General features: G+C 38.6%; 1 protein-coding gene across 2 annotated transcripts in view; it reads right to left on the reverse strand.

The window, feature by feature from the left end:
* Positions 1–13,883, reverse strand: part of mapk14b (mitogen-activated protein kinase 14b) — a 40,754-nt gene that overhangs the window by 22,678 nt on the left and 4,193 nt on the right. For both annotated transcript variants that reach the window (XM_036559780.1, XM_036559779.1), the window contains exon 2: positions 6,740–6,869. In XM_036559780.1, coding sequence (XP_036415673.1) covers positions 6,740–6,869 — 130 coding nt within the window. The remainder of the gene's footprint in view (positions 1–6,739; positions 6,870–13,883) is intronic.

The raw sequence follows: 13,883 nt of genomic DNA on the forward strand, positions 1-13,883 counted from the left end.
GTGGTCTGGACTCTGGAAAGGTCAGTCCATTGCTCAGAGAAAACCAGAAGCTTCTTTGTTTGATTTGCATTTTTTTCTTGTTTTATTCATTTCCTTTTCTCTGTAACAGCTACTTCACAGCAACACATCCTTTCAGTTTCAGAGTGCAGAGCTGCCTTTTCACAGTGGAAGGATGGACAGAAACAGCTGGGGTTTTTTTTCAGATCTGAAGCAAGAGTGAAGCTTAATTTTCTCTTATCTCTCAAAGATGAAAGCTTTAAGTGCTGTTTATCTGATAGGGACAGTTTTGGTGGTCTACCAGGTCTTGCAGGTGGTTGTTAAGAGGTTCCATTTTCTCTGCACCTTTAAATCATTTTTTTCAACAGTTTTGAAAACTCTTTATGTTGTTTACTTTTTTGCAAGGTGACAGTCTTACATCTAATCTCCTCAGATATATCTACTGAAAAATAAGCTTCAGTCAATTTAGGTGTGGGTTTGATCTGCCATTGACAAAAAAGAGATTTCAGGAATCTTGGAAGAAAAGTTAGCTTGTAAGACTGGTAAGGGACACCAAAGAATGGAAACTTGGTCCAGAGCCAGGCACAGCCTTCACAAATAGAAAAACTTCAGCACAGTTGCTACGAAGACCATAGAAACCTCAAACAAAGAACATAGAGTGACAGCTAAGAACCTACAGACATCTTTGTTAGAAATATAAGAAAAACAGAACCAGAGTGCTGCTCATGGTAGGGTACCAAGAGGAAAGAACACACAAATGCTGCTACACATGCACAAGTTTGACAGAAGACCACATAGATGTTCCCAATCACTACTGGAATGATCCTCTAATCCAGGTTATAGGAATGAGCCAAAATGCCACTGTGTACGTTTGATCTGCCGCTGCAGAAAGCGTTTGGTTGATGTTACTGCCAATAAAGGAGAATCTACTAGTTAATAAATACAACGACCTTGATGGTTTGAACTATTTGCTCAATAAAGACATGGCAAGGCAAAATGTTGAGTGCTGCGTGCTGCATAAGAGTGTCTATTTTAGGGATGCACTGATATGGAAAATGTGGGCCAGTGCTGATATACCAGTATTTTTCATGTATATATCTGTCATCGCTAATACCAATACCAATGCAAATATATTTATACTATGTAGACATTGGGACTTGATCCGCATTAGATCTGAGACTAGATTAGCATTATGGAGAAATAATGTTTATTTATAAAGGGTTACAAAAGCAGTAAAATGAATAAAATGCAGGCACCAAAGCACAGTAGCCCAAAATCACCTAATCAGTCTGCAGAGTACCATACATTTAGAAATACTGGTCCATTTTTTAAACAAATGTCTGCAATACTTGTATGATTCCAATATCATAATTAATGATGCAGCAAAATGAAAATTCCTGGCCAAAACCGAAATGGAAGTTCACGAAACATGTGGCCAAAAATCAAAAACCAAAAAAAACAAAAAGCCAAAAAAAACAAAACAGTTTTTTTTTGTTTTGTTTTTTATTATGAATACAATTTTTTCATATGTGGTTTTTCATATTTTGAAGAATGATGGAGAATGTGTTGTGTATGGTTCTATAAAAAACAAAAAGGGTTGAAACAACAGCAGAACCTATATTGGTGCTACATAGACATTCTCCATCAATGTGAAGAACCATTTCACCATGCAAAGGACCCTTTAAGCATGCAAATGATTCTTTGAGTGTTCATGGTTCTATACAGAATCACTGTCTTTACTAAAGAACTCTTGAAGAACCATCTTTTTAAGAGTGGTTGTATTAATAGGATAAAGATTCTTTAAATAGTTGCATAATTCCACCTGCATATGAACATCTGAAGGTTCTCCAGCTCTTTCTGAGGTTTCTGCAATTAGTCATGGTTACATTCTCCAACCCTCGCTCCTGGCCTCGTGGTACCTAGTCACATGAACAGCATTCAAAAAAGGAAGCGTTCGCATTAGAGTGCAATCTGGCAGTGATGCACTCCATCCTCTCTTTCAGGAACGTTCACTTTCGTGTGGGCGTCTGCTTTGCCCATCAAACAGCAACCAGCGGCTTAATAGATCTGAGTCTGTTCACAGCGATAACTGCATCTGTGTAGCACTTTCAAACTCGTGTCATCCCACTGGGCAGCTAGCCTCTCTGGACATGACTGAGCATGTGGGTATGCATGTGTATCTAGGGGAAACCCCTTTCTATGACTCGGCTGTAACAGCCTGAATCATCCAGCTCTATACTCTCTCCTCATGTTGCACAGTTCCACCGGCAATTAACTCATGAATAGATTAGCTCCTAGCGTGTAGCGCTGGAGGAGGGCTGGGAGAATGACAAAAAACAGTTTCTCTGATGAGGACAATGTGCTCAGGATGCACTATCTAGCAAACAGCAGCTTCCGATGAAAATACAAGCAGGAAATGACACTGAGCAGAAGTGTGTGTAAGCATCTTTGTGTGCATGTGTGTGTACAGGGAGGGCGGCACAGACCCACCACAGAGTCTCACCCACACTCAGACGCCAGCGCTAAAGGCTAGCGGACTCTGGCCAAAAGGAAAGAAAACACAAGGCTTTTCAACTATGCAAGAAAACAACATTCAGGAAGCCTTCAGTTCTGGCCAATAGCTTAATTATGCACTGCTCTCTGCAGCTCCAGCAGTTTCTTCTCTAGGCCTCAGTGTTATTTCAGGAACAGACAAGTATGTTATTGATGATATTGTGAAAAAGTCATGTTGTGATATTTAAAGTCCATGTAAAGCAGTAACAAATTAGTTTGTCACACCACAGAAAAAGTGTTATTAACCATCCAGCCAAATTTGACTGATGAAAAAAAAAAAAATCACCAAGTATATAAAAGTAGATTTCAAAATCATGAAAAAATAAGCAGTATTCTCTGCTCTGAAACCCTGGGGGCGTGTCCGCTGAAGGCGCTGAAACTACGGCCAGTCGCGGGAAAGGTGCAGCCTCTTTTTAGCCTCGTGCTCGCCAGAATGTAACTGCTACATCATTTAAGGTGTAACGGAAAAATTTGAAACGGAAGCTGACTTAAGCTTCATATTTGCCAGAATGTAACTACTGCAACATTCAAGGTGGAATGGGAAAATTTTTACAGCAAGCTCACTTCAGCTTCACACTCGCCAGAATGTAACTGCTGCACCGTTTAAGGTGGAACGGAAAAAAATTCAAATAGCAAGCTCACTTCAGCTTTCTATTCACCAGAATGTAACTGCTGCAACATTTAAGGTGGAACATGAAAATTAAAACAGCAAGCTGACTTCAGCTTCCAACTCTCCAGAGCGTAACTACTAAAACATTTAAGGTGGAACGAGAAAATCTGAACAAGACTTCATCTTTGTACTAACATTAGCATAGCCGTTAGCTCGCTAGATTGGGCAGCAAAGCCTCTCCTGGATAGAAATGAAGCCGCTGGCAGGGCTTCAGCTGACGCAATCACACAGAATTCTCTTTCATTTCAGTGCAGCCTTTCTAAAACACCACTACAACCTCTAAAAATCGAAGCTTCTAACGTTTGAACTACCAGAACCAGAATCTAATTCAAAGCCAGAGGACGCTGACCTACCCGAGAATCAACCTCGTCGCCCAAAAAAACACAAAAATGACCAGTTTAGAGGAGAAAAAAAGAGGAGAACACTGTCAGCACTCACAGGGAACATACTTTATCCAAACAGTCATCTTCATTTGTTTTAAAACAAACTATAAATAATGTACGAAACTTGCCAAAATCTTCAATTTTCACAACTCAGCTTCCACACTGAGGGAGCAAACAAGCAGTCAACTGACTGGCTAACTAATCCCAGCTAAACAGGTACTGTGCTTTTACTATCTTCTTACTCTGTCGTTTTACAATAACATGGCGGTTATGTATCACAGCACAACCCTTTTTAAACTGAACTTTAAGTGACTCAGAGACCATCCCTTGCAGCATGACCTGACCCAGTTAGTCCAGTGCTTGGCTGGAGAGGCTATGTATTTTGCATAAGCGGGGAAAAAAGGTGAAAAGTAGCCGTTTTGTTATTAATGTTGGATATTTGTGAATTTGTGAAAATTCAACTAGTCTGACAGTTTGTTCATAGAGGAAAAAAAAAACATTTGAAAAGTTCTTTAGTGGCCAAAAAAAAACTGTGAATACACCAATTTTTATTCAATTAACTGTATGTTTCATTTACTACACTACACTAAATACAATTCAACACGACAAATTATGCTCTTTTTAATGAAACATGCAGTGTTCTTTCAGTACTGACGATATCCACGACATGCTCAGAAAAGCAAACTGTGACATATTGCGATATAATTTAATCACAATTATGATAAATTTGTCATTAAAGCCACAGTAGAAAAAAATGACAGCAGTAAAAAGTGCAGTATAAAAGGCGCGAGAGTGAAAAAATGAGAGTACCTTAAGGCAGCAGTGCAATATTCTGGTTAGGGCTGCATGATATGTATGGCGACTACACATATTTCAACTGTGAAACACGTTCAAATGAAAACACATTTCACTCTTGATGGGATCTGCATTATTTTTGGCCAAAATGATTTATATTTGTTGGATCATGTGGATCAAGATCATGTCTTATTTCATGCCGACACTCAAAAAACATCTGTGATTGGCCAAGATGCTCATAGCACACAATAAAACATTCAGTGATGTTTACAGGCTCATTTGCATATTGCACACTTTTGATGTCTGATGTCGCACAGCGGTTAAGGAGCGCTATATTGTGCCGTCTTGTTTTGAAAATCACATCTGATAGTTGCTGATAAACATGCAAGATGTGAAGAGCAACAAGTCTGTGAGCAAGCAAAACAAACATGGGAGATCAAATTGTACCTTCACCTTTCAGTAACCAGGGTTTTTAAACTTTAATTTTAAAAAGCTCTCTAAACCCATTACAGCACATGCAGTTGTAACAAGCTGCACACCAACCTGCAAAACGCAAATACACTTTTAACAACCCCCTTCTCTCCTCATCTCTCAAACTAAACTTACAAAAGAGAGATAGCGATCGATAGTGTTTCATAACTGAGGCAGGCCTGATGCTCTGCTCACTCAAACAGAGGATTCTGCTTTATGGGTCCAGTAAAAGGAAGAAAACACTTGTAGCATAGTGCGTAGGGAGAGCAAATCAAAAAGCCCAGAGCAAAATGACAAAAGTGGAGGGAGGGAATGCGTGGGAACTGGCTTAAGCACACTCATAGAACTCAGTGACGAGATAAACATAGCTGAGAGATGCTGGTTTTTGTGCATGAACACAAAAGCCGGTTCATTAAATACTTCATCCCTGAAGAAACAGTTCAGGCAAAAATCTATTACACAAAATGTTTCCCCTTTTTCCAAATGTAGTCCATAAGTAGTCCGTCAAGTAGGCCTGTCACAATTACTACATAATTGCCTAATCGTAATTATTTGAGATGATCACAATTATTTAAAGCTGACTGCAATTGTTGTCCACAGTCATTAGATTTCACAATCATATTATGCCACAACAAGCAGAATGTGAATTGGGTGGAGGCAAATAAATGTTAGTAAGAGAGGCTGTAAATTCAATAATTGAGACACATCATGAGACTTAACAAAAAAGCCCTAACATACTTGTTTGTTTAATTGTTTTTAGTATGAACGCTAACAGAATGTTATTTTATAAGTTAACAGAGTGTTATTTTCTCACTTTTAAGAAAAAATTCTTGGATCGATTCTACACGACTGTAACTGTAGACATTCATTTGAGTGAACAGCTAGGAAGCAAGATGGCTAATGAGCTAATTTGGCCATTTAAGATTAGTGCTTTAATAGTTATACACACACACACACACACACACACACACACACACACACACACACCATCTAAACCGCTTATCCTTCTGGGTCGCGGTGGGGTGCTGGAGCCTATCCCAGCTGTCATTGGGCGGAAGGCAGGATACACTCATGACAGGTCGCCAGTCCATCACAGGGCACTTTAATAGTTATAGATTAATTTAGTTATTCATCGCAATTATTTATGATACTTAATCGTCAACTAAAATTTCATGATCGTGTCAGCCCTACAGCCAAAGATTGCTTCTTTAGTTTAACACTGATGTTACCTAAAAATGAGGATGCATCGACTTTCTTCTGACTTTTTCTTTCCCAATTCTGATTCCGATAACGGCCAATAGCAAATACCAACCAAATATCTTTTCCTTCTTCAATTTAAATTCTGTAACGTACTGTTATAAAGAGTTCATTCCAAAATATGATGAATCTATATTAATTTTTTTTGTTTTAAAATGCGGCACACTGGACAAATATTTCCTATTCAACCACATTTTAGGACTACACAATCTAACTGATTACTGCTGACACCTTAACTATCACCTCATTTTCTTAAAATTATCCAAAAATCTCACAATTTTTGGAATTAAACTAATAAAAACGCAAAGTCTGAAACAGTTATATGCTGACAAAGCTGGTGTGAAGCACAACAGAATTTAAAAAGCGCTCCTGCACAGGGCCTTTACTTTGACACTTTGTAAAGAGTGGCTTTTATTTTGACAACTTCTAGTGCACAGAATGCCTTTCACATTTGCAGAGAAACACTTGATTCATCTCCTTAAACGAAGTTTGCCTGTAACGTGACCCTTCAATAATTATTACCTCTATATACATAATTCAGTTCCATTAATAAAACATGAGATAATAAAGGTGAGAATTTAATGTTCAGCATGTTTTGGAAACAAGCACTCACATTCTCATGCTTCATGTGCTTGAGCAGCCGTAGCTCTCTGTACGTGCGCTTGGCGTGGATGATGGACTGGAAGGGCCGAGACAGTTTCTTCACGGCGACCTTCAGGCCCGACTTGACGTCATACGCTGAGCTGCGGAGGAGAACACAACGTCAGTCTCCTTATCTGGACAGTCACAGTTCAGAACAGCAAACAATTAATACAGCTCACTCACAACTTTTCAATTACACTGGAAGGCAGAAACAAAAGATGAGTCATTTTTAAAAGGCAGAGATTTTAATAGAGGTTGGTGAGGATATTATATAACAAACCTGACAGATACCAAAGTGTATAATAAATCAACTATGAAATTACATACATCATTTCCACAGGAAGCTGAAGTAGTGCAGCAGTAAACAAAGACATAATCACATGAACATCATGCAGACAGCAACTTCGTGCAGTACAGCAAGAGAAAAATCGTCAGCAACAAGTAAAGATGGGACAATACAGTATCATTTCTGATACTGGTACCTAGATGTGGGCAATATGGTGATATTTATGGTTTTCGTGATAATTTATGTCATATGCTTTTCTGGGCATGTTGTAGCTATTATCAGTATTTAAATAACACTGAAAGTCATTACAAATACTTGTTTCCATTGTATTTATAGAGGTTTTTTTTTAATGTGGCACTACTGGTTCATTTTTTTCTATTGCAACTTAACAAACTTTTTAAAAAACAAAGTATCTTGATGCATTTCATGTATTGTGACAATGTCTTGAAATATTGTGATATTATATTTTGGTTATATCGCCCACTCCTACTGATAGTGATGCTGAAACATTTAGTATCAGCCAAAACTGACCCAAAAAATGAGCTTTAATATTAATATGTTTAATCAAAGCATTTCACCCCAGATCTAAATGTAGGCTATCCAGTTCAAACTACCCCAAAATTCTACTAACCCACAGGAAGAAATATGCAGCTAACAACATCACATCACACAGTAGGAGTGTGTGCTATTTCAGGCTAGGTTTGTTACAGTAGTGGATCAGATTCGGATTCCTCCAATATCCGATCCAGCGTTTTCTGCTCATATCAGCCCGATACAGCCTGAACCTTATTAATATACACACCATCTCTGAGAAGTGATAAGACTCCTTGGAATGGAACAGACAAAGCTTTACACCCAAACTGCCTGGAGAGAAAGCTGTAGCAGAGCAAACGCTGTATCTTGCTTCCTAACGTTCCACTTTACATCTTATGTAAAGCTTATATAAGCGCAACGAATTCTTCAGAATGAAATCCGGCTGCAGAAATTAGATGGTAATGCATCATTTATAAGACCTGAGTCAATCTATAACAAGCTACTTAGAGTAAGCACTTCTCAAGTAGACTAGTTCCCCTGTGTTTCTTAGAAAGACAAGAATATCTCCCATGTCAGCAGAAGTCTGACATCTACAGATGTATGCAAAAGTTTCAACACTCCTGGTCAAATTACATGTTTTGTTGATTTTCTGAATGCAAATAAGTTAACACTGTTCTACAGGGAACAGACATAATATGACATTTACAAACATACCAGTAAAAAAGGAAAACATAACACATAAAAATATGCCATAACTTTTGCACAGGTCATATTTTATGTCATATAAATTATTTATTTTTTTCCCCCAATGTGTTAAATTCAGCAAATAAACAGTCATTTTGCACTGAAATGTGCAGAAGTATATCCTCTTTACAGGATGTGTTATTGTCACTTAGGAATTCAACAAAACAGGGTGCCCAAACTTTTGCATGCGACTGTATATTTCTGGGTCTCTCACTTATTTTCAAATATTACATTTTTCACTGTTATGTTTCAATGCGTTCAAAAAAAAAATCTGCCTCTTATTAATACAAAAATATATTTTGCTAATATTTCAGGTTTATATTGTGACACTCAAACCGTCTTCCTTGGTATTAAGACAATGTGTTCCGTACATAATAATTTATAATGTAATGAAAATTTTACAATCTACAGGTGGTTTTAACACCTGAAAGGTTTGAGTGCTGATGAGTGCTGACATCACAACAAAGGGATAAAATGTATGGGGTACAATCTCAGAAAAATCTAGGTTTGTCACTATTACTTGATTAAAAAACGAATGTATTAAAACTTACATTCTCAAAGAAATGGGCTTCACGTTTACTCTGTAGCTTGAATTATAAACAGGTCATCCACAGGTCATTATTAAGCTGTCTGAAGATTCTCCAGAAGTGGGAGCTATTAGCACTCATATGGCTTTTGTGTGCATTATTGAAAGAGAGGAACCCCACACCAGCAGGATCACATGAAGGCACATATTTTTGCAGCTACACATTTTACATATATGAATTAAAATGACTGTTTTTACTGTTATGAATGCATGTATGTGATTACTTGATTTATCGTCAACATTAGGGATGCAGCGATACCGATACTGGTATCATCTCGATACCATGCTCATTTGCTTGTGCTCGTCCTCATACAAATGCTTCTGATACCATCTGATACCATGTGACGTTAGCATAGCGTACACTGTCATGCTAATGCACAAAGCACACAAGCTGGCAGTGACCGAGGTTCTGCTCTCACAGAGCAGTTTCTGATGCTGTGGCATAAAGTCACTGGTCACTTTAAACATTGTACCTTGGAATATTCCCACCAGTATGATTTTAGCCTGTTTTTTTAAACACACAAACACAATCACAACCACTTTTCCAATACGGGTGGAGACACGTAGGCCAACAAAATGGAGGCAAAAAAAGTCAACATTTGCTACCAAAGTCCGTACATGATGACCCTACACTGTTTGACTGAAAAGAAAAATTGCAAAGCATAAACTTCAATATATTGATTTTTAAAATTGTCTTCCTAAAATACGCTGTAGCGAGACCATATCGTCTTACCCATTTACATCATTGCCTGCATTTAGTTTCAGTCCCAAGTGTGGCACAAGTTAGCAAAGCTACTGTAGCACAGTTTCTCAGTGTGTTTGCTCAGTACTCGGGTGCATAATGTGTTATTATGAATGAAACAGCTTAAATGATAAATGTCTCTAGACAGGGCTGTACGTAGGGGATGCGTTTCACATAGCACATCAGTCAGGCCAAGCGTGTTCATACAGTGTGATTATATAAATCTCTGAATATATAAATTTCTGATGTGGAAAAAAACCCACTCTTCTCCACTGCAAGGTAACTAATGTGGCTTAACTATCTAATGCATGTCATAAAAATCAGCTAGACCTGAATGGTTTAACTGTTAAGGTAAAAAGCACTCATTGACACTAACAACTACCTAATTCTAAGCAGGTTACTCATTATGGTTTTGGAATCGGTATCAGCAAGTACTTAAAAACATGCACTGGCACTTGAACTCGGTCTGAAAAAATGGAATTGATGCATCACTAGTCGTAATAATCACTAGATTACTCAACTACTAATAAAATTGATAGTGATGGCCCTCAAAAACTGCACTGAGGTGGTACCCTCAAGGGGACATAACTATCAAATTTAGTAGCAGTATTTTTAAGCTGCACTGCCTCCATGCTGCCTGTCTTGACTCCAGGCCTTTTTGTTATTTTTCAACTTAAAAAAAGTTAATGAAAAACGTACAAATATGCACCGTCCCCCTGAGAAAGTGAATGCATACCTTTAAAACTGAAGGTACACAATTGGACCTTAAGGATTATGTAATATGCATGAGGGTACACTGACATTACAGTGTATTCTGTTATTGCCAAGACAGTAATTTAATCATTTTTGCAGTTCTTTGCGGCAAAAAGAAAACTCTCAAATTCTAAACAGCTCACAGAGCTCACAATTCTAGCTCCATTCTCCATTCACAACAGCTCCCTTTAGGAAAAATGAAGCTCATGCAAAGATAATCCCCCCCCATCGTGTTTCGGTGATCTTTCAGAACAATGGCTCTGCAGTTACCATAGCAGTTTGGGCTGGCGTGGTCAAACTGCTCGTGAATAGGGTTTCCAGGAAGTGCAACTAGGCCAGTTCTTACAGACGCAGGGAGACAAAAGCACATGCACCATTAGCATTCCCCAAAGAACGCATCTCGCCACACTGTCTGCTAAGACAGATGACAACACACATACAATAGGCCACTGGGACGAAAAGTACTGGGGACTAGACCACAAGGCACGATAAAGGAAAGGAGCAATGCTCATACTTTAAAACTACAACAAACATTGCTGAGCCCAACAGAACACTACACAGATTTCAACATAATATGATATTACATAACCTGCATACTTATGTAGTAGAGCATGCTCAAGCGATTGAGGCCTATCAAATATCAAACATGTCATTTCCACAGGAAACTGAAGTAGAACACCAGTAAACAAGAAATGAGGTAATCACACAAACAAGCACACAACGATGACAGCGAGTTTAGCAAGAGAGGCAACTCTTCAGTAACAAAACGGAGAGATTTTATAGGAATGCAATAGACAAATCATTCGTTTCCACACACAAACTGCCTGCAGAGAAAAGCAGCAGCGAAGCTGTGGACTCTAGACTGCCGCATCCTGCTTCTTAACGTTTCTCTTTATATCTTACATAAGACTTTAAGTGTGACTCAGAGCAGTCTCGCTGCATGGACAAATCCCACTCCAACACACTCACTCCCTGCAGGGTGTGGTGCTGACACGAGACTCCTGACTCCTTTCAGCATTTGAGACAAGAACAAGCTTCATCTAGTGTCTGTTATGATGAAAAGATGCTAGCCATTCTTATATTATCTATAATGGTATACTGGTATTTGTATACAATGATACTGATAGATAGCAAAAACTTAACCATCATGTAGGTCTTTTGCTGTGTAGGGCTGAACGATTAATTGCTTTTGAATAAAAAGTTTATCTTGTAAAAGTGCAATTTTCAAATCGCAAGAACTGCAGTTTTAATTGTCCCGCATTATTCAATACGGTCTTAAAAAAAAGAAAATGGATGTGATGTCTTCTCAGCGAAGAAAACGGTCTTTAGCTTAAAGCTGTACTGTGTGCGAGAAGTAGCATTGCTGAGTCAGGTAAAAAACCTGCAAAAACATCGCCGCTGCAAGTCACCCTGTAAAGTCTGAAGTAATAATTTAAAAGTCAGAGGTGTCGGGTCACATTCTGTGGGAGTTTTTCGGACCGCATCATATGCCTTTATGCATTAACTTCACACAAACAGGCTCTGGTCTCAAATGCAAAATTAACATTATACTGATGACGATATGATGACAATAGTAGATAATTAGCTTACATCCCAAGTAATTTACATACATCTTTAACCAACTTTTGACTGAACTTTTGAGTTCTCTTTGAATGCTCTTTCAGCACACTCACAATCGTCAGATTCACCAGTTCGGGGAAGGGGACCAAAGCACTTCTTGAAAATGTAAAATGTAAATTTGAGAACGTAAAATTTGATGACGTACCATCTGTCCCTGGTCAAATGGCATGTTTTGCTGATTTTCTAAATGAAAATAAGTGAACACATCCTCTACAGGGAACATCTTCTGCACAATTTCAATGCACAATTACTGTTTAATTGCTAAATTTAACATACTGAGGGAAAAAAACAGAAAATGTGGCCTGTGCAAAAGTTATGACACATTTTTTATTCCATGTTTTATGTTTTCCAATATGTTAAACTCAGCAAACACATAGGAATTTTGCACTAAAATATGCAGAAAACTGTTATATTTAGTTTTTCCCTACACTTAAGGACATGCTAACTTATTTTCACTTGGAAGACCAACAAAACACATATTTGCCTAGGGATGTACTAACTTTTGCATACGACTGCACAGTGTTTTTTTTTTTGTATTTTTAAAAATAATTCTGCATGATGATTCTATTCTGGCCTTTCATGCATTTAAAGACAACAACTCTGGCAGCTTTTTCAGACCCGGCCTGAAAAACATATCTGGAGGAAACACTTTTGTGTAAGGTTCCCTTTGGTGTCATTTCAGAGAAACAGAACACTTGAATGAGAACAAGCTATGTTGGGTGTGTAAGACATTCTTTCAGCATAGAGTAGCAATACTTAAGAAGCACGGGCTCATTAACTTTGTTATTGGAAACATACATATCATCTGATACTCTGCTATTGATATTTTATCAGTAGCTCCAGCCATTCCTGCTTAAACAGAAAGCAGAAGCCAAGAAGACTCTGGGAGTTTACGACATGATGACCTACAGCATATGAAATTGGGTGTGCAAAACAGTGTGGAAAATGTGAGTCAAATAGCGATTGTGAAACGTGGGAAACCACCAGGGCCTGAGGGACAGCTCCCATTTCCTTATCTAGGCAGGAGGCACTGTTACACATTAGTCAGCCGAGTGCCTGAGAAGGTGAGGTTTGCAGACAAGATCCAGCAGATGTAGGTTTACGCTGTCACTAGAACAAAAGGAGCTTAAGAGCAATGCAATAGTTGTGCTTTTCACATGCTTTTGTTGTTTTTATGGAGAAGCGAGCAAGTCTCCTGGAGGGAGTGCCATGCAAATGAGTTCAAGGAAATTACTCAGCATAATGAACATTTGCACGTTAGGCCGCCTCAGCTGATCTGCCTGATTACAAGACGCCAACAACAAAAAAACAAAGAGACACAGCTTCGAACGTCCTTTAAACAACCTTGGCCAGGTCGAAAGAAGCCGGTGCCAGAACGAGGTGAAAAATCCCCTGAAGTTCCTGCAAATGCAGCACAAATTTGGCCAGATGGTCTGGGCTCGCGATCAAGACAACCATTAACTCTGAATTTCCTGCCTGGTGCCGTCAGATCTGAAAAAGCTGTGGTTAAACAACAGTGAAAACTCACTGCTCATGAATGCTCATCGCACTGCTGTCCTGCACATGGCTTTTACATTGAAGACGATCGCCCTCATTTTCACTGAACTAAAAAAGTAGAAACTTTTCCTTCTCAGTTATGTTCAATTTCACTTCAACCTAGATGCTCAGACACAAAAAACTACACCTGTTTACACCTGTCTCTCTTAACGCCAAGAACAGAACAGAAGCAAGAACAGAACGTCCCGTTTATCAGTCTGCTTTAACCGGTCTGGCTCAAGTCAGAGATTCAAGGTACGAAATATAAATAAAATTCCAAGGCAGGAGCTTCAGGACATTCCCTGACAAGGTGC

This window comes from Colossoma macropomum, unplaced genomic scaffold, assembly GCF_904425465.1.
Source record: "Colossoma macropomum unplaced genomic scaffold, Colossoma_macropomum, whole genome shotgun sequence".
Lineage (NCBI taxonomy): Eukaryota > Metazoa > Chordata > Actinopteri > Characiformes > Serrasalmidae > Colossoma > Colossoma macropomum.